This window comes from Haliotis rufescens, unplaced genomic scaffold, assembly GCF_023055435.1.
Source record: "Haliotis rufescens isolate VD_foot unplaced genomic scaffold, xgHalRufe1.0.p SCAF_144, whole genome shotgun sequence".
Taxonomy (NCBI): domain Eukaryota; kingdom Metazoa; phylum Mollusca; class Gastropoda; order Lepetellida; family Haliotidae; genus Haliotis; species Haliotis rufescens.
The window spans coordinates 64,289-85,050 of record NW_025963829.1 but is presented as its reverse complement, the minus strand read 5'-3'; the positions used below and the strand labels follow the sequence as shown (position 1 = coordinate 85,050).

Sequence of the window (20,762 nt, the reverse complement as noted above, 5' to 3'; positions counted from 1 at the left end):
GTAACTCGCTCATTCTTTTGTGCTAAGATTGATCTGCGAGAATTAAAATCAAATCTATATAGAACTAACTAAAGTCAACAGTGTCTCAAACTCTGTGTTCCTCCCATGGTGAGATGTTTTAAGGGACCTTGCTCCCGTTCCACAAAGCGGATCTTAGCGCTACGACTATCATAAGCCTATGTCAATGTATGGGAGTTACGATCACCTTAGCACTATGATTGCTTTGTGTAGCGGGTCCCTGTTGTAACCATTTGTAACCAAAACCATGTGAAGCAGGTCTGTTTTATGACGCAATAGTATATTACTATGGACGCTCCATACACCAGAACTCAACACTGACACATCCTGTTTGCACAAAATGCTGATTGGTCTGTATAACCAAACTAGATACAATCAAATGCAAGCCTAGGGGATGGTCTTTCATCCACAGATGATGTTTACACGCTGGGCAGTTACGTTTATTTTAAGTTCATTGAAATCCTGGAATATGGAGACGTGGCATTGATGCAACTGATGATTGCAGGATTATGCTCCAGGAGCATTTGTACATGTGAAATAAAAAAAAGACCCCTGAAGTTCCCACGCGGGAATAGAGGATACGTGGAGTGTGAAAGCTTTTAAATGACTGGTTCAAAGAAGAAGGTGTTAACACACCGCGTATTTGTCACACCGTTTGTCTATATAATGCAACCTTGATTTTCAGAAATCATCATCGCAAGAAGATACAACTGCTCTGTAAGTATTTTCATCTACTTTTATTTCATCTGATTCTCTGTCTCTAAGATCACGAACTGGCTGAAATATTGCCGATGTCTCACTCTATTTTAAAGAACATATTGGTATCTAGCTATGTGCTTACTGGTATTTACCTTGCTTGCCGTAAAAGGCGACTGACGGGATCGGGTGGTCTGGCTCGCTGACATGGTTGATGCATGTCATCGTATCTCAATTACGTGAATCGATGTTCATAAAACCAATCACTGGATTATCTGGTCCAGACTCGATTATTTACAGACCGACGTCATAAATCTGGAATATTGCTAAATGCGGCGTTAAACAAAAAACAAACAAAGAAACAAACAACAACAAAATCTAAAATATTACAAATCAGGATGAGAGTGCATGAACATCTCAGGCACAGCGAGGCAAACTTTCTTAGATAGCAAGGTTTGGGTTAATAATCTCTTTTGGGGATGTTTTGGTTTGGAATTTTACGTCCTAACTTATCAGGACACAGAGAAAGGGGCCCCGGTATATTGGCATACATTCAACTGTCATCAAACGGCCTTGTAACTTCACGATCCAACGTATGCGATAGGTGTCGTTAATGCTTTACCAACTCTATTATCGTTTGACCAATACTGAAGCGCGTACCTGTCATTTTAGTGCATAACCTGTATAAAATAACCAGTAACACACATTTTGTTGACAACGTAGACAATTTATGGATAACAAATTCTTAGTTTTTCTGTAATGTCTGTCCATATCCTTACACCTTTGTCAGGCAAGACATTGTACAGACATCAGGAAATTTGCTTGAAATTAAAAAAAGGGGGATGTTCGTTTAGGGCACGATTGGTTGGTTGGTTTGTTGTTTAACGCCACACTCAGTAATATTCCAGCTTTATGACGGCGTTCTGTAAATAATCGAGTCTGGACCAGACAATCCAGTGATTGATATCATGAGCATCGATCCTCGCAATGTGGGATCGATGACATGCATCAACCAGCGAGCCTGACCACCCGATCCCGTTAGTCGCCTTTTACGGCAATGTCATAAAGGCGTTCCATTAATTAAACAGACGCGAAAACACAAAACACTTTCAAGATACACGAAGCAGATGCAATTGTCCCTCAGAAAGACGTGATGAAGCTGATACTTGTCGCGGCTCTGTTGGTGTGCCTGCTGGCGATACACGCTGATGGACAAAGACACTACAGCCCCTACCGGATCAGGATGTATTGGAGAACAACTACATCATGTATCTATAGAGCAGCAAGGGTGTTGTCTCGCTGTCCGGGCGTCAGATCAAGGTTCAGGTACCGAAGATTCAATGGGAAGAGAGGTATGATTTAAGCTTGTTGTTTCAAGGCAGTTGTCAAGGTGTTAAATGTGAGATCAAGAAAGAAAGGTAACTTCTTGTGTTTTTCATCTATTTTGATAAGAAGACATGTGTCTCAAGGTGATTCATTATATATGCGTATTGAATTTGTATCGTTTAGACTTAGACAGACATCAAATCACGTGCATCTTCATAAACAATTCCTTAAACAATTCCTGAATTGATGTTTGATGTTTTGTTTGCTAATTACCATCGCATGCATCATTAATCTAGGGGCTCTGTAAATATCTGAGTGTGTACGAAATGAACTAGTGATTGATATTATGAACAAAGTCCCACGCTGTTGGAGTACGATGCCATACAATCAACAAAATCACTTGAGTCTGATTACACGATTTTCTTGGGGTCTATTCTAACCCGGACACCCCACGGAGATGTAGGATGTAGGATGTATACCAATAGTAGTCATTTTACGTCAGTATTCCCCCGAACCATAATTTCTAAGATTCATGCCTTTTACAATCCTGCCTTTTACAATCAACAAATACATGTGGTGAAAGTTTATGGGGGTGGGTCTAACATTTGTGATTTGTTTTATGACAGGACAAGGGTGACGGTTACCAGAAACACATGTTGGTAAATCCATGCAGGGAAGGCAAAGAGTGATATTTCGTTGAGAAATGTAGCCAAGCTGGGAGGCAATCAATGACAAAAATATGTTTAATGTGTTCATGCCTTTTTATTAGAACAAACCAACAGTCAATCCTCATTCTTTTGCATTTTTTATGCTTTTCAGAAATCGAGAACGCAGATGAGAATGCTGACCAATCAGAGAACGATGAGCAGCTGATCAGCGCCAGAGATCTGTTTGAGACAGCCAATCGAGGAAGTCATGGAGGTAATACTGCGTCATTAAAAAGATAATAAAAGCAACAAACGCCTTTCCATTTCATTACACATCTCTTATAAAAGCAGAGTTTTTTTCCAGACTATGCCTTAGGTGTGTATGAATCACTTTCAGACCCGTGAAGATCCGGGGTAAAATAAGTCTGCGCAACTCTGCACAGCGAATCGCGGCGCCTTAGACGACTTGGCCACCCGTGCCCAAATAATGAAGTGAACAATTGTAAGATTTTGCTAAGATTTATGTTCTTTAAGAATGTTGAATACAAGTAGGTTCAGGAACCTCATGTGATATCCATCCATATTCCAGGCAACGGCGCAGGATCCACAGGCGGGATTCGTCAGCCTACTGACGCATAGAAACACAGGCGACACAGTGTGGGTAGGAGTCTGTCATGTCATGTCTTGTGTTTTCAGGATCCATTCCGGATGATGAAAGGCTTTGTGCAGCTTGTAAATCACTCGGACGTCCCTGATTATGTTAACATAATAAATCCTTGAAGCAGAGTTTGTCGTTGTGTTGATGTTTTAGTGTTGCTGTTCTCTGGGGATTTAAGGGGAGGGACGTAACCTTGTACGTACAGTATTGGCATGTCACTTCGAAGACCTGGGTTCGATTCCACTCAAGGGAACAATGTCTGAAGCCAAATATCTTTATATCCTACTTTGATATGTTTGAATATTGCTATCCGGGGTAGATTAGGTCTTCAGCAACCAATTCTTGCCGTAAAAGGCGACTATGTTTGTCGTTAGAGGCGACTAACGGGATCGGGTGGTCAGGTCAGTTCCGTCATTGCTCAGTGGTGTTTAACTAACAATTCAGTTAGTTAGACCACGGTCAAAGACAAAGCAGCCATGGTTTGAAGATCGCCATCAGTTGAAGGTAGATCACCATCTTTTGCTACCTACATGGACCCCAGCTGGATTTAAATCATCCCTTCAGCTGTTGGGGATTATTGATAAATTAAGCCAAAGTTAAATGAACATATATACTACGATTAAAAATGTGGTGGAAAAAAACTACTTCGAATGACGTGGTCTAACATTCCCTCTCTGGGCACAATCATTTTACACTACTTCAACCCATATCAAGGGTAAAGCCACAAACAATCTCAGTTAACAAATTTCTTTCAACCAAGTCTCAAAAAATCCTTACAAAATTTACAAAACCATGTTTCAAAATGTATTCAATAATTCTATTTCTTTAAAAAAAAACAATAATTAAATGAGTACTTACCTGATTAAAAACATCCTTGAGCCATGAAACTTTGAAATGGTTATCCTTTGTTATGGAAAAATCAACACAGTCAAGCAAGACATGCTTGACCGTGATTCTTTCATCAATGGATGCAGAATGGAGGATTCTCACCTTTTAATAAGTATTTATGAGTATACCGAGAATTGCAAATACGACATCGTCTTAAAACGACTTCTTCAAATCTAGACTGACAACCGAAGAGGGTGTAACCGATATTTTAGTTTTATTGCATGTAATGTATTAATTTTATAACTACGTGGGTGTCCCACTTCTTCTGCATGAGATCTCTGATGTAACATCTAATTACAGGTTTACATTCACTGTAGGGTATAAGAAGTGGTGTCACAGATTTGTTGAGTGCTGCCTTAGCAGCAGCAACAGCAGCAGCCAAAGTGTTACCAACGATCCCAACATGGCTGGGCAACCAACAAAAGTCGATATCGCATTGACCAGTCGCAAGATTGTTATGTAATTCAATTATGTCACGTACAACTGGATGCTGACACGAAGTATTCTTTATTGCTTGGAGACGGAACAGCGAGTCTGAAAAAATAATGAATTCCTTATTTTTAGTCTGTTTATTCATATATTCTAGAGCAGTTAAAATGGTATTTGATTCAGCTGGGCAAAATGGATGAGTTATAAAGCTCTGGATCCAATGATAGTGGCACTGGCAACAGCATCACCATCCTTGGATTCATCAATAAAAATAGATTTATAAGTATCATATTCACACCTGAACTGATTATATTTTTGTTGATATTGTAGTTGATTAGTGTCAGATTTCTTGAGCTTTGATAAGGTAAGATTCACCTGTGGCTTTACCAATTGCCAAGGGGGAGAAGAAAGCAGGCGGAAAGGAGATATATTTTCCAGTTTAATACCAGCAGCAGAAATATAAGGTTTTATTCTTATTCCGACAGTCGGAATAAGAGAGGACTTCTAACTATACAGATTCCAATAAAGAGGATTAAACACACAGTTGTATGCAGGGTTAGACTGATAAGAGTATAGCTTTGTGATGCACTGTAGAGATAGTTTAATACGGCGTTGTTTAAGAGATGACCCATCGGCCTCAACATACATACTGTCAACGGGAGAAGTTCTGAAAGACCCAAGACAAAGCGTTAGACCCTGATGGTGTATTGGATCGAGTAATTTAAGGTTACTTTTACAAGCTCCACCATAGATGATGGAGCCATAATCGAGTTTAGAACGGACAAGTGATCTATATAAGTGAAGGAGGGTCGTTTGATCTCCTCCCCACTTGGAATAAGAAACAACCTTTAATAAATCTAGTGCCTTCAGACATTTAGCTTTCAAATATTTAATATGTGGCAAAAACGTAAGGTGATGAAAAAAAAATATTCCTAAAGATTTAGCTTCTTTTACATGTTTAATTGGAGTTCCAACTAGATGTAAATCTCTATGTGGTTTATATTATCGACAGAAATTAATGAAATTTGTTTTTGACTGAAATCCGTTCTGCTCTGCCAAAACATTGATTTTATTCAGACAAAGTTGCAACTGTCTCTCAATCGTGTGCATGTGTTTACCTCGAAGTGATACATTAAAATCATCAACAAACAAAGACCCGTCAACAGAGTTATTTAAAACTAATATTTTTTATGCTAAACAGCGTTACTGATAAGAGGCTACCTTTGGGACACCTTGATCTTGATCATAAAAATCAGACAAGGTGGATCCCGGACAAACATGGAAATTTCTATCTTTTAAAAACTGAGATACACAATTTGGCAAAAGCCCTCTCAATCCCAATTTCATGAAGATATTTTAAAATTCGAAAAATAATTAACGTAATGTTATTTTTTCCACAATGTTTGAAACGCACGTAAAATCTTTAAATCTTGAAAATTAAATCGAAAAATATTGATACCGCATGTTGTTTATTAATGATAGCATTTTTCACTAAAGTTTCCAGTCTAACCAAATGGTCAACGGTACTTCTTTTTTTCTAAAACCACTTTGAATATTTGTTAAAAGATTATTTGTTTCTAAATACCATATAAGTCGGTTATTTACCATTCTTTCCATGGACTTGTATACACAGCTTGTAAGCGGTATCGGCCAGGTTTCGGTATTGGCATATAACAACAGCCGTGATAAAGGGAAATCCCCCGTTGTACAGATATGATTGAAAATATTAAATAATACGACACTGGTATCTTGGCAAATTTTGTATTTATCAAATAGTGTGAAAATTAATATGCATGAACATTCAATCATTTCTGTCATAAACAGACTTTCAAGCCAAAGAATAAAAAGAGCAAGAAAAGTAAAGTGCTCAGGGCTTGGCATGACCAGCCGATTGATAGAATAGGGCCCTTTCTACCACCCGTCTAGGCAAAGTTAGGATCAAAGTGGTGTGTTGGGCTGAGGAACACTATTGCCTATGGAATACTCTAAGGGACATTCTCGCGATCTCGCATTCTCGCATTCTCGCAATCTCGACCTTTGGAAACGAGGTAAATATGCCCAAAACACGAGAATGCGAGATCGCGAGAATGTCCCTTACAGTATTCCATAATTGCCGGATCCGGCACCCTCAACCACCAAACTACCTTTTTCTGCTGACACAGGGGCGCAACCCACGGCAAACAGGCTGCCTAATTTAGTCGCCTTTTACGACCAGCAATGGGCCGGGGTTTTGGGGACACATTCTACCCCGGGTCAACACAGGGGAAGAGCTATTGGCGCTACCCAGCATTCACCACGTGGAGGTTGCTCTTCATGAGCGCCATATCGCTTATAAAGTGATATGTATGACCTGTGTGTGTCCATGCACGTGTATGTGTGTGTGTGGCTGTTTGTACTAGTCCGGACTGATGCCGATTTATAGTGCTAGCACACTGAGAAAACCATGCCCCAATTTAACATGAATACCCAACTCAGACACAGTATACTGACTCCGAGCCGACCAGACCTTGTTTTAGCCCCTTAAATGCCAAGCGTCAGGCAGGGTGACAACAAGTACCATATTTTTACGTCTTTAGGGTATGACGCGGCTGGGAATTGAACCCCCAACCTTCTGCTCTCTGGGCGGACGCTCTGCAAGACCATGGAGGCGGCCAACTCATAGCTGAACATAGTTCTTTTATTATTATTTTGGCTAGAATTGTGAACAACTAACCGTAGCGAAAGTGATGACGTAAATATTGCATTGTGGTATTGTATTGGGTATTGTGTAGGAAGCTGAGGCACCCATGATCCACAGCGAAGTGGCACAGTCGTCTGAGGCGCCGAAATTTGATGTGCAGACTTGCGTCCCTTGGGCACGCCAGAAACCTATGATTGTGGGTTCGAATACCGATTCGCCCCGATTATGTTTCTAGGTTTGTCAGCACCATACCCGTACTCGTTGGTTTCACCGAGGTGGTAAACGTCTGAGACCTGCATCACTTCGGGCTTTCCTCCCACATTAAGCTGACACGCCGTGATATAACTGGAATATTGTTAAAAGCGGCGTTTAACCCAATTCACTCACTCACTAAAATGTGGGATTAACGATCACCTCAGCACTAAGATTGCTTTGTGGAGCGGGTCGCTGTTATAACCACTGGTAACCAAAACCATGTGAAGCAGGTCTGTTTTATGACGCAATAGTATATTATTATGGACGCTCCATACACCAGAACTCAACACTGACACATCCTGTTTGCACAAAATGCTGATTGGTCTGTATAACCAAACTAGATACAATCAAATGCAAGCCTAGGGGATGGTCTTTCATCCACAGATGATGTTCACACGCTGTGCAGTTGCGTTTTTTTTAAGTTCATTGAAATCCTGGAATATGGAGACGTGGCATTGATGCAGCTGATGATTGCAGGATATGCTCCAGGAGCATTTGTACATGTGAAATAAAAAAAAGACCCCTGAAGTTCCCACGCGGGAATAGAGGATACGTGGAGTGTGAAAGCTTTTAAATGACTGGTTCAAAGAAGAAGGTGTTAACACACCGCGTATTTGTCACACCGTTTGTCTATATAATGCAACCTTGATTTTCAGAAATCATCATCGCAAGAAGATACAACTGCTCTGTAAGTATTTTCATCTACTTTTATTTCATCTGATTCTCTGTCTCTAAGATCACGAACTGGCTGAAATATTGCTGATGTCTCACTCTATTTTAAAGAACATATTGGTATCTAGCTATGTGCTTACTGGTATTTACCTTGCTTGCCGTAAAAGGCGACTATGCTTGTCGTAAGAGGCGACTGACGGGATCGGGTGGTCTGGCTCGCTGACATGGTTGATGCATGTCATCGTATCTCAATTACGTGAATCGATGTTCATAAAACCAATCACTGGATTATCTGGTCCAGACTCGATTATTTACAGACCGACGTCATAAATCTGGAATATTGCTAAATGCGGCGTTAAACAATAAACAAACAAAGAAACAAACAACAACAAAATCTAAAATATTACAAATCAGGATGAGAGTGCATGAACATCTCAGGCACAGCGAGGCAAACTTTCTTAGATAGCAAGGTTTGGGTTAATAATCTCTTTTGGGGATGTTTTGGTTTGGAATTTTACGTCCTAACTTATCAGGACACAGAGAAAGGGGCCCCGGTATATTGGCATACATTCAACTGTCATCAAACGGCCTTGTAACTTCACGATCCAACGTATGCGATAGGTGTCGTTAATGCTTTACCAACTCTATTATCGTTTGACCAATACTGAAGCGCGTACCTGTCATTTTCGTGCATATAATAACCAGTAACACACATTTTGTTGACAACGTAGACAATTTATGGATAACAAATTCTTAGTTTTTCTGTAATGTCTGTCCATATCCTTACACCTTTGTCAGGCAAGACATTGTACAGACATCAGGAAATTTGCTTGAAATTAAAAAAAGGGGGATGTTCGTTTAGGGCACGATTGGTTGGTTGGTTTGTTGTTTAACGCCACACTCAGTAATATTCCAGCTTTATGACGGCGTTCTGTAAATAATCGAGTCTGGACCAGACAATCCAGTGATTGATATCATGAGCATCGATCCTCGCAATGTGGGATCGATGACATGCATCAACCAGCGAGCCTGACCACCCGATCCCGTTAGTCGCCTTTTACGGCAATGTCATAAAGGCGTTCCATTAATTAAACAGACGCGAAAACACAAAACACTTTCAAGATACACGAAGCAGATGCAATTGTCCCTCAGAAAGACGTGATGAAGCTGATACTTGTCGCGGCTCTGTTGGTGTGCCTGCTGGCGATACACGCTGATGGACAAAGACACTACAGCCCCTACCGGATCAGGATGTATTGGAGAACAACTACATCATGTATCTATAGAGCAGCAAGGGTGTTGTCTCGCTGTCCGGGCGTCAGATCAAGGTTCAGGTACCGAAGATTCAATGGGAAGAGAGGTATGATTTAAGCTTGTTGTTTCAAGGCAGTTGTCAAGGTGTTAAATGTGAGATCAAGAAAGAGAGGTAACTTCTTGTGTTTTTCATCTATTTTGATAAGAAGACATGTGTCTCAAGGTGATTCATTATATATGCGTATTGAATTTGTATCGTTTAGACTTAGACAGACATCAAATCACGTGCATCTTCATAAACAAATCCTTAAACAATTCCTGAATTGATGTTTGATGTTTTGTTTGCTAATTACCATCGCATGCATCATTAATCTAGGGGCTCTGTAAATATCTGAGTGTGTACGAAATGAACTAGTGATTGATATTATGAACAAAGTCCCACGCTGTTGGAGTACGATGCCATACAATCAACAAAATCACTTGAGTCTGATTACACGATTTTCTTGGGGTCTATTCTAACCCGGACACCCCACGGAGATGTAGGATGTAGGATGTATACCAATAGTAGTCATTTTACGTCAGTATTCCCCCGAACCATAATTTCTAAGATTCATGCCTTTTACAATCCTGCCTTTTACAATCCACAGATACATGTGGTGAAAGTTTATGGGGGTGGGTCTAACATTTGTGATATGTTTTATGATAGGACAAGGGTGACGGTTACCAGAAACACATGTTGGTAAATCCATGCAGGGAAGACAAAGAGTGTTATTTCATCGAGAAATGTAGCCAAGCTGGGAGGCAATCAATGACAAAAATATATTTAATGTGTTTATGCCTTTTTATTAGAACAAACCAACAGTCAATCCACATTCTTTTGCATTTTTTTATTTTTCAGAAATCGAGAACGCAGATGAGAATGCTGACCAATCAGAGAACGATGAGCAGCTGATCAGCGCCAGAGATCTGTTTGAGACAGCCGATGGAGGAAGTCATGGAGGTAATACTGCGTCATTTTAATAAAAGCAACAAACGCTTTTCCTTAATCATTACACACCTGTTATAAAAGCAGAGTTTTTTCCAGACTATGCCATGTTGTGTATGAATCACTATTAAATAGTGATAATACCAGGTGTTCAGGAAAATGTGGCACATTGCATGGCACATTGCATTTTTGTCACTGATGCGTTAAATGTGGCAATTTCCTCCACATGAAATGTTTTGAAAGCTTTACTAGGGGCTTGAATGTGGAAACCCTGATCAAAGAACTTTTAGATAAGCGTCGTAGAAAGAGGGAGCTCGACTGTACCTCAAGTTGTAGAAGTTGTAGACACCAAAGACTGTAGCTGCTTGAATATTGCTCGTCATGAAGTGGAAAGTTGAAGTCATTCGTCTTGTCATACAATATTGTGGATAGTTTTTGTCACTTTCAGTCCTTATGGTATATATGTAAATAGCATACAGATGAGGCGGTTTCACTGGACCCGTGAAGATTCCGGGGAAAGAACAGGTCTTCAGCAAACCATGCTTGTCGTAAAAGGCGACTAACGGGATCGGGTGGTCAGGCTCGCTGACTTGGTTGATGCATGTCATCGATCCCAATTGTGTTGATCGATGCTCATGATTTCAATCACAGGATTGTCTGGCCCAGACTCGATTATTTACAGATCGCCGTCATATAACTTGAATATTGCTGAGTGCAGAAAACACTAAACTCTTTTCACGAAAATGTTGATTGTAAAAATATTTTTAAGAAACCTTGATCCAAATAGGCATACCCCAGTAGCCTGACAGATAAATAATTTCAGTTTGATCAACAGGTAGAATGAAGTGAGTGAGTGAGTGAGTGAGTTACGTTTAACGCCGCTTTTAACATTACTCCAGTTATATCACGACGTGTCAGCTTAATGAGGGAGGAAAGCCCGAAGTGATGCAGGTCTGAGACGTTTACCTCTTCGGTGATGGGTATGGTGCTGACAAACCTAGAAACATAATCGGGGTGAACCGGCATTCGAACCCACAATCATAGGTTTCTGGCGTGTCCCGGAGGCGCAACTCTGCACAGCGAATCGCGGCGCCTTAGACGACTTGGCCACCCGTGCCCAAATAATGAAGTGAACAATTGTAAGATTTTGCTAAGATTTATGTTCTTTAAGAATGTTGAATACAAGTAGGTCCAGGAACCTCATGTGATATCCATCCATATTCCAGGCAACAGCGCAAGATCAACAGGCGGGATTCGTCAGCCTACTGACGCATAGAAACACAAGCGACACAGTGTGGGTAGGAGTCTGTCATGTAGATGACCCTGTAGATCCTTAATATTAGCATTAGTAACTAAAGTAATCATCTACAGTAAACTACGGTTATAACGAACACGCTTATAACGAACTGACGGATATAACGAACTTACTTTTTTGTCCCTAAAATTTGCTGTAGTCATGCTGTATATTTGAACATATGATTATAACGAACTACGGTTATAACAAACTAAAATTAGTGGTCCCTTTGAGTTCGTTATAACCGTAGTTTACTGTAGTCAGATTAATTAAACAGGAATTGGATGTATTCAGCTGATATATAATTTTGTAATCTTGTGTTTTCAGGATCCATTTCCGATGATGAAAGGCATTGTGCAGCTTGTAAATCACTCGAATGTCCCTGATTATGTTAACATAATAAATCCTTGAAGCAGAGTTTGTCGTTGTGTTGATGCTCCAGTGTTACTGTTCTCTGGGGATTTAAGGGGAGGGACGTAACCTTGTACGTACAGTATTGGCATGTCACTTCGAAGACCTGGGTTCGATTCCACACAAGGGAACAATGTCTGAAGCCAAAGATCTTTATGTCCCACTTTGATATGTTTGAATATTGCTGCTATCCGGGGTAGAATAGGTCTTCAGCAACCTTTGCTTGCCGTAAAAAGGCGACTATGTTTGTCGTTAGAGGCGACTAACGGGATCGGTTGGTCAGGTCAGTTCCGGCATGCTCAGTGGTGTTTAACTAACAATTTAGTTAGACCACGGTCAAAGACAAAGCAGCCATGGTTAAAGATCGCCATCAGCTGAAGGTAGAATACCTTGCTTTGGTCCATGGGGACTTTCTTTTGCTGCCTAAATCATCCCTTCAGCTGTTGGAGATTATTGACAAATTAAGCCAAAGTTAAATGAACATGTATACTACGATTAAAAATGTGGTGGAAAAAAACTACTTCGAATGACGTGGTCTAACATACCCTCTCTGGGGGGACAATCATTTTACACTACTTCAACCCCCATCAAGGGTAAAGCCACTAACAATCTCAGTTAACAAATTTCTTTCAACCAAGTCTAAAAAGATCCTTACAAAATTTACAAACCATATGTTTCAAAATGTATTCAATAATTCTATTTCTTTAAAAAAACAATAATTAAATGAGTACTTACCTGATTAAAAACATCCTTGAGCCATGAAACTTTGAAATAGTTATCCTTTGTTATGGAAAAATCAACACAGTCAAGCAAGATATGCTTGACCGTGATTCTTTCATCAATGGATACAGAATGGAGGATCCTCACCTTTTAATAAGTATTTATAAGTATACCGAGAATTGCCAATACGACATCGTCTTAAAACGACCTCTTCAAATCTTGACTGACAACCGAAGTGGGTGTAACCGATATTTAGTTTTATTGCAAGTAATGTATTTATAACTACGTGGGTGTCCCACTTCTTCTGCATGAGATCTCTAATGTAACATCTAATTACAGGTTTACAATCACTGTAGGGTATAAGAAGTGGTGTCACAGATTTGTTGAGTGCTGCCTTAACAGCAGCAACAGCAGCAGCCAAAGTGTTACCAACGATCCCAACATGGCTGGGCCACCAATAAAAGACGATATCGCATTGACCAGTCGCAAGATTGTTATGTAATTCAATTATGTCACGTACAACTGGATGCTGACACGAAGTATTCTTTATTGTCTTACAGCGAGTCTGAGAAAATAATGAATTCCTTATTTTTAATCTGTTTATTAATATATTCTAGAGCAGTTAAAATGGCCTTTGATTCAGCTGTGAAAATGGACGAGTTATCTGGTAATCGAGTTGATGAAGTTCTGGATCCAATAATAGTAACACTGGCAACAGCATCACCATCCTTGGATTCATCAATAAAAATAGATTCATAAGTATCATATTCACACCTTAACTGATTATATTCTTGTTAATATTGTAGCTGATTAGTGTCAGATTTCTTGAGCTTTGATAAGGTAAGATCCACCTGTGGCTTTACCAATTGCCAAGGAGGAGAAGAAAGCAGGCGGTAAGGAGAAACTGATATATATTTTCCAGTTTAATACCAGCAGCAAAAATAAAAGGTTTTATTCTTATTCCGACAGTCGGAATAAGAGAGGACGTCTTCCTATACAAATCCCCATGAAGAGGATTTAACACACAGTTGTATGCAGGGTTAGACTGATAAGAATATAGCTTTGTGATGCACTGTAAAGATAGTTTAATACGGCGTTGTTTAAGAGATGGCTCATCGGCCTCAACATACATACTGTCAATGGGAGAAGTTCTGAAAGACCCAAGACATAGCGTTAGACCCTGATGGTGTATTGGATCGAGTAATTTAAGGTTACTTTTACAAGCTCCACCATAGATGATGGAGCCATAATAGAGTTTAGAACGGACAAGTGATCTATATAAGTGAAGGAGGGTCGTTTGATCTCCTCCCCACTTGGAATTAGAAACAACCTTTAATAAATCTAGTGCCTTCATGCATTTAGCTTTCAAATATTTGATATGTGGTAAGAAAGTAAGGTGTTGATCAAAAATTATTCCTAAATATTTAGCATCTTTTACAACTTTAATTGGAGTTCCAGCTAGATGTAAATCAGAGGTCCCTATGTGGTTTATATTTTCGACAGAAATGAATGAAATTTGTTTTAGACTTAGAAAAAACTTAAATCCGTTCTGCTCTGCCCAAACATTGATTTTATTCAGACAAAGTTGCAACTGTCTCTCAATTGTGTGCATGTGTTTACCTCGAAGTGATACATAACAATCATCAACAAACAAAGACCCGTCAACAGACTTATTTAAAACCTCAGAAAAACTTATAATTGTTATGCTGAACAACGTCACTGATAAGAGGTTACCTTTGGGACACCTTGATCTTGATCGTAAAAATCAGACAAGGTGGATCCCGGACAAACATGGAAATTTCTATCTTTTAAAAACCGAAATACAAAATTTCACAAAGGCCCTCTCAATACCATTTCATGAAGCTATTTTAAAATTCGAAAAATAATTAACGTAATGTTATTTTTTCCACAATGTTTGAAACGCACGTAAAATCTTTAATCTTAAAAATTAAATCGAAAAATATCGATACCTCATGTTGTTTATTAATGATAGCATTTTTCACTAAAGTGTCCAGTCTAACCAAATGGTCAACGGTACTTTTTTTCTAAAACCACTTTGAATATTTGTTAAATGATTATTTGTTTCTTAATACCATATACCATTCTTTCCATGGTCTTGCATACATAGCTTGTAAGCGGTATCGGCCTATAATTCGAAGGATCAGTATGATCACGGCCAGGTTTCGGTATTGGCATTGCAACAGCATTTCGCCGTGATAAAGGGAAATTCCTCGTTGTCCAGGTATGATTGAAAATATTTAATAATACGACACTGGCATCTAGGCAAATTTTGTATTTATCAAATAGTGTGAAAATTAATATGCATGAACATTCAATCATTTCTGTCATAAACAGACTTTCAAGCCAAATAATGAAAAGAGCAAGAAAAGTAAAGTGCTCAGGGCTTGGCATGACCAGCCGATTGATAGCATCGGGCCCATTCTACCACCCGTCTAGGCAAAGTGAGGGTCAAAGTGGTGTGTTGGGTTAAGGAACACTATTGCCGGCTTCGGTACCCTCAACCACCAGACTACCTTCCCCTGCCGACACAAGGGCGCAACCCACGGCAAACAGGTTGCCTATTTTAGTCGCCTTTTACGACCAGCAATGGGGTGCTGAGGACACATTCTACCCCGGGTCCACACGGGGGGGGGGGGGAGCTATAGCGCTACCCAGCACTCACTACGTGGTATGTATGACCTGTGTCTGCTTGTGCTAGACGGGACTTATCCCGGGTTGGTAGCGCTAGCCCACTGGGCCTTTCTATGCCTCTCCTATTGACCAATCAGATTCAACCTCTCGTATCACTTGCATTTGCTTCAAACAAAATGGTGGCGCCCAGTCAAGACGATCTGATCGATAATCAAGATCTGTATTGTGATAAAACGAGTCTTACATCGCGAAGTGCATCAAATCACGTGAGCACCTTGATTAAAAACATGAAAAGATTTAGAAAATATCTGTTGACAACGAGTTAGCGGTGGACATGCTTTGCAAATCCTGCAGTCGACCGAAATCTGCATGACACTTTACGAACCGGATTTCGATTTCGGTGCGCGATTTTGATTTGACTATGCATAGACTCGTTAGTCCAGCCAAAATGTAACTCCATAAAACCAGCCTTGTTCTGCAAGGGTGGAAACTGGACTTTTATAGTCAGTTAACTCACTTGCCTCGGGAAGATGCAGTCATGGATACCGTGAAGAACCGTGGTAGAATGGGTCTTAAGCAAAACATGCTTGCCGTAAGAGGCGACTATGCTTTGTCCTGTTTCATTGTACACAACTGCTCACCCAATGGGTTTGGCTTGGAAATGCTTTATTTGTTGCAGACTAAAATTGATGACTCAGTCTCACATTGAACACAACTAGATCGCCCCTTTGTCGCCTGGAAAAAACGGAATGTCGGTGATTCGATCCCCTCGCCGTGTCATACGAACATAGGTTAACAGATGGTACTTACCCTGCCTGGCGCTCAGCATTAAGGGGTAACACAATGACTGGTCGGCTCGGTGTCTGTGTAGTGTGTCTTACTGGGGTATCCATGTTGTTTGTTTGTCTGTTGTTTTACGCCGCACTCAGCACTATTCGAGTCTGGACCAGACAATGCAGTGATTGACATCACGAACATCGATTCACGCAATTTGGATAGGGTGACATGCATCAATCAAATCAGCGAGGCTGACCACCTGATCCCGTTTGAAGCCTCTTAGGAAAAGTACAGTCGCCTTTTATGGCAAGCATGGACTGCTGAAGACATATTCTACACCGGATCTTCACGGGTCACTCTTAAACCTAAGACAACCCCATGACCTACAATAAAAGAATCTTATTTCAATGCTTTTAGTAACATATGACGGTAACACTTTACTCACAAAAACACGTTTGTTATCAAGTTTGTATGCCATCCCATGTGATTTTATATGAAAAGAATCACTATATCATTCATATATCTATAATCACTATCATTATATGATGGTAAAGGTCAAAATAGGTAATATAATGAGCATCGATCCACGCAGTTGGGATACAATGACATGTACGAGTCAAGTCAGCGAGCCTTACCATCCGATCCCGTTAGTCGCCTCTAACGACAAGCATAGTGAACCCTGGTAAAAAAAAAAATGATATGACACTCTTTGAAATCTTCGTGGAAAGAGCAGGCTTGATTTACCACAGGAGTTATGAAATGTAGACAGTAAAGGCTGGAGCTGCTGGAATATTGCTTGACGTAAAGGCAAAGTTGACTATTGGAAAGTTGTCCTTGGCACACAGTCAAATGGGTTCTAAAAATTCTAAATTAACAGCTCGTGCAACTTACAAATCCTTAATGGATGTTAAATTGCACCCTTCATGTAAGACAAGCTCTATCAAGATTTCAAAGCGGGTGAACTTGACGCAGATCCAGATGAAGAATTTCGATCCCAAATAAACATGCCCGCGTTGCCCGACGGATTAACACTTCAGATGTCTACGTGTCGTAAATATCATCTATATTCTAGTTGGGAACATGCAAATGCATCAATGCATCAAGCACGCCAAAAGCCTGCACAATACAGTTTACGTTCATATAGTACGATATTTCCAATACAGAAATACTCAGTTAACAAACTATAATAACTTGAAGAAACCTCAGTGGAAATCTTGATTTGTAGAAACAGATATATTTATCTAAAGTTTTCAAAAATACCCAATAAAGGCTCGTAGTCAACAAGTTTGATTAATTAATTAATTTTTGTGATACATTATAAGTAACTGATATTATAAAACCAATCATCCATGTCAGTACCAGTTAAAGTATATCATGACGATAACTATCAACTATGATATTTGTTAACGTAATGTTATGTTTTCCACAACGTTTGAAACGCACGTAAAATATGTTTGACACATGCACTTTGGTGCTATCATCACCATCTGGAATACGAGTGTTGTCCATCGTATGACTGCAGCATGTTCCGTTTAGAAGGGTCAACCGATCTGGACCCACTTGCACAAAGCGATCTTAGCGCTAAGATGATCTTAACCCCCATACTTTAACATAGGCTTACGTTAGTCTTAGCGCTAAGATCGCTTTGTGCAAGTGGGCCCTGGACGTGATTAGATTTTCATATGATATTGTGTCCTAATGTCTACCTGGGCCCCGTTTCACAAAGCGAGCTTACCACTAAGGTGATCGTAAGTCCCATACTCTAACATAGGTTTACGATCATCGTAGCGCTAAGATCGCTTTGAGGAACGGGGCCCAGGCATGTTTTGTTCAGAAAGAATTAGTCACCATGGAATGTTCTGGCGGGAAAGGATAACACTCTTTTGGGGTTATGTCATTGTGAAAGCCGTTATAAAAACACATATTCACTGATGAGCAAAATAAACTACCCTTAAATCAAATTTATTCGAAATTGGACTCGAAAACGAAATAATGTTCCAAAATCCATTGAAACAAATCTTAGAAATGTAACAGACTACTTAAAATGTTGCTTTAGTTCACTGAATTCCGTGTAAAATTACTATATTTGTTAAACATAAAAATGCACGTGCAATATGATCAGTGGATGCATGTGATATAAAAAAACCGTTTATCGGTGGTAGAGAGATAACTGACATTGGTATGTTGCAGATATCGCTGCTACTTTGGTTGCATTCCTGCAACAATAACCTATGGAATACTGTAAGGGTCCTTTACAGTATTCCATAATCACCAGCCTGTTGTCCGATATCGGCAGGCAGGACAGACAGTGGTGAGTCCAAGGACAGTCCCAGAACAGGCAGGGTGTCGCCCCACCCAACGCACGTCAGAAACCTGAGGGGATGGGATATGCGCTGTAGAAGGCGACTAACGGGATCGGTGGTCAGGCTTCCTTACTTGGTTGATGCATGTCATCGTATCCCAACTGAGTGGATCGATGCTCATACTGTCAATCACTGGTTTGTCTGGTCCAGAATCGATAATTTACAGACTGTCGTCATGTAGCTGGAATATAGCTGAGTGAGGCGTTAAACAACAAACAAACAAACAAACAAACAAAAAGGATGTGCGCTTATCTGGTTTTCTTAGAAAGGTGTTTTCAATATCAATATGATTTAATCTCACTTTACAATTGAAAAAGGAAAAAGGTTAGTGTGCATTTAGCTCTTTTTGACGTACACGTAAACTACAGTGTCAAAGGCACACTTTGTTTTGGAGGCATATGGGGAAAAACCATCCCCGTTTTAACAGTTTTGTATAAAAATATAATTAATAGTGTTTAGCTTTCTAAATATTTTATCCATCTTCGGATAAAATGTTTATCTGAAGGAAATAATCATAAATTCTGTAGTTTCGTGTGTTAGCCTCCCAGCAAATGGACAAAAACTTTCGCATTTATGGTGTGGCACTTCTCACACAGCTGATAATAATATGCGACCTGTCGTAACAGAGTATATCGATTAATTGACGCTCTTACTTATGGTCTGGTATTCTCGGCTGTGAGTCGATGGATTCGCATAATATATGTTGTAAAGCACTCCCGATTCACGACAGTTGCGCAGTGACCACAGACCCACATCAGGGGACCTTATTGAATGAGTTATATTTTCGTAGCCTACAATATTAGATGTGATAGCAGTTATAACTGAAGAAAGACTATGGGCTTTGTGCAAATCAGATGGAATATTTTAAGGGAGAATGATAGTATCAGATATATAGATCAAGTGCACGAGGATTAAATGCAATGCCGACGTGAAACCAGCACATGGTGATAAACAAGCTCCTCGCATCTTGTGGGAAGTCATACATCATGTGAGTGAGTGAGTGAGTGAGTTGGGTTTAAAGCCGCTTTAAAAGTATTTCAGTTATAACCCCCCCCCCCCCCCCCCCCTCCCCTTATGGGTTAAACAATGCCGTTGATTTTATATTTCTGATGAGGGAAGCATGCACAAAACGACAGGCAACAGTTAAGAAATAAGTATATATAATGAGGTGAACTAGGGTTTAACATCGCGTTCGTGATTATTGCACGTACCTAGTGTGTGTGGCTGCTTGTACTAGTCCAGACTGATGCCGATTTATAGTGCTAGCCCTCTGCGATATCATGCCGCAGTTTAACATGAATACCCCCCTCAGACAGTATACTGACTCAGTGTCGACCAGTCCTTAGCCCCTTAATGCCGAGCGCCAGACAGGGTAACAACAAGTAATTCTGAGGGAAACGCCTGGAGCATTGGCTACTTACACTCGTATGAGGATGTGTGTACCCCTTCGGATCCGGAACAGGCTCGGTGTTGGAAGTGCGTCCACGTGTAGGGGGCGTGATATGTAGACGTGAAACTGTCACTGACATGGCATGTACTTGGTATAGACTGTTCATTGGAGTGAATGAGTGAGTATGGTTTTACGCCGCTTTTAGCAATATTCCAGCAATATCACGGCGGGGGACACCGGAAAATGGACATTGTACCCATGTGGGGAATCGAACCCGGGTCTTCGGCGTGACGAGCCAACGCTTTAACCACTAGGCTACCCTACCTCCCCTCTGTTCGTAGAAAGTATATCGGTAGTGAGACCCAGTGGTTTGTTTCAGTGAGTGAGTGAGTATGGTTTTACCCTGCTTTTAGCAATATTCCAGCAATATCACGGCGGGGGACACCAGAAATGGGCTTCACACATTGTACCAATGTCGGGAATCGAACCCGGGTCTTCGGCGTGACGAGCGAACGCTTTAACCACTAGGCTACCCGACCACCCGGTTTGTTTCAGCATAACTGCAGGTTTTTGTGATCTCTCACATAAAAAAAAAACACAAAGAGGATTTAACAATACAATATGGCTCACGGCGTTAAGTTATTTTC

The 20,762-nt window shown here is 40.3% G+C and overlaps 2 protein-coding genes across 4 annotated transcripts; both read left to right on the top strand.

The window, feature by feature from the left end:
• The first annotated feature begins 584 nt into the window (after positions 1–584).
• LOC124145173 lies at positions 585–3,473 on the top strand. Of its 2 annotated transcripts, none has more exons than XM_046514858.2 (5): positions 585–735; positions 1,859–2,066; positions 2,860–2,961; positions 3,277–3,344; positions 3,384–3,473. In XM_046514858.2, exons 2-4 carry the CDS (start codon positions 1,868–1,870, stop codon positions 3,324–3,326), a joined length of 351 nt encoding a protein of 116 aa, XP_046370814.1. In that variant the 5' UTR covers positions 585–735; positions 1,859–1,867; the 3' UTR covers positions 3,327–3,344; positions 3,384–3,473. The 2 variants fall into 2 exon arrangements, with proteins under 2 accessions (XP_046370814.1, XP_046370816.1); XM_046514860.2 differs by having other exon boundaries at positions 3,277–3,348.
• Positions 3,474–8,135: 4,662 nt separating this feature from the next.
• LOC124145262 lies at positions 8,136–12,219 on the top strand. Of its 2 annotated transcripts, none has more exons than XM_046515022.2 (5): positions 8,136–8,285; positions 9,422–9,629; positions 10,422–10,523; positions 11,735–11,806; positions 12,130–12,219. In XM_046515022.2, the coding sequence occupies exons 2-4, from the start codon at positions 9,431–9,433 to the stop codon at positions 11,782–11,784; spliced, it is 351 nt and encodes a 116-aa protein (XP_046370978.1). In that variant the 5' UTR covers positions 8,136–8,285; positions 9,422–9,430; the 3' UTR covers positions 11,785–11,806; positions 12,130–12,219. The 2 variants fall into 2 exon arrangements, with proteins under 2 accessions (XP_046370978.1, XP_046370977.1); XM_046515021.2 differs by having other exon boundaries at positions 8,137–8,285; positions 11,735–11,802.
• The last annotated feature ends 8,543 nt before the right edge of the window (positions 12,220–20,762 follow it).

What these genes read in the sequence shown, in the direction of transcription:
- LOC124145173 (XM_046514858.2), top strand. Translation starts at nt 1,868, where the DNA reads ATGAAGCTGATACTTGTCGCGGCTCTGTTGGTGTGCCTGCTGGCGATA. An exon ending in AAGATTCAATGGGAAGAGAG is followed by an intron (nt 2,067 to 2,859) that starts GTATGATTTAAG and finishes TATGCTTTTCAG; the next exon opens with AAATCGAGAACGCAGATGAG. An exon ending in CAATCGAGGAAGTCATGGAG is followed by an intron (nt 2,962 to 3,276) that starts GTAATACTGCGT and finishes TCCATATTCCAG; the next exon opens with GCAACGGCGCAGGATCCACA.
- LOC124145262 (XM_046515022.2), top strand. Translation starts at nt 9,431, where the DNA reads ATGAAGCTGATACTTGTCGCGGCTCTGTTGGTGTGCCTGCTGGCGATA. An exon ending in AAGATTCAATGGGAAGAGAG is followed by an intron (nt 9,630 to 10,421) that starts GTATGATTTAAG and finishes TTTATTTTTCAG; the next exon opens with AAATCGAGAACGCAGATGAG. An exon ending in CGATGGAGGAAGTCATGGAG is followed by an intron (nt 10,524 to 11,734) that starts GTAATACTGCGT and finishes TCCATATTCCAG; the next exon opens with GCAACAGCGCAAGATCAACA.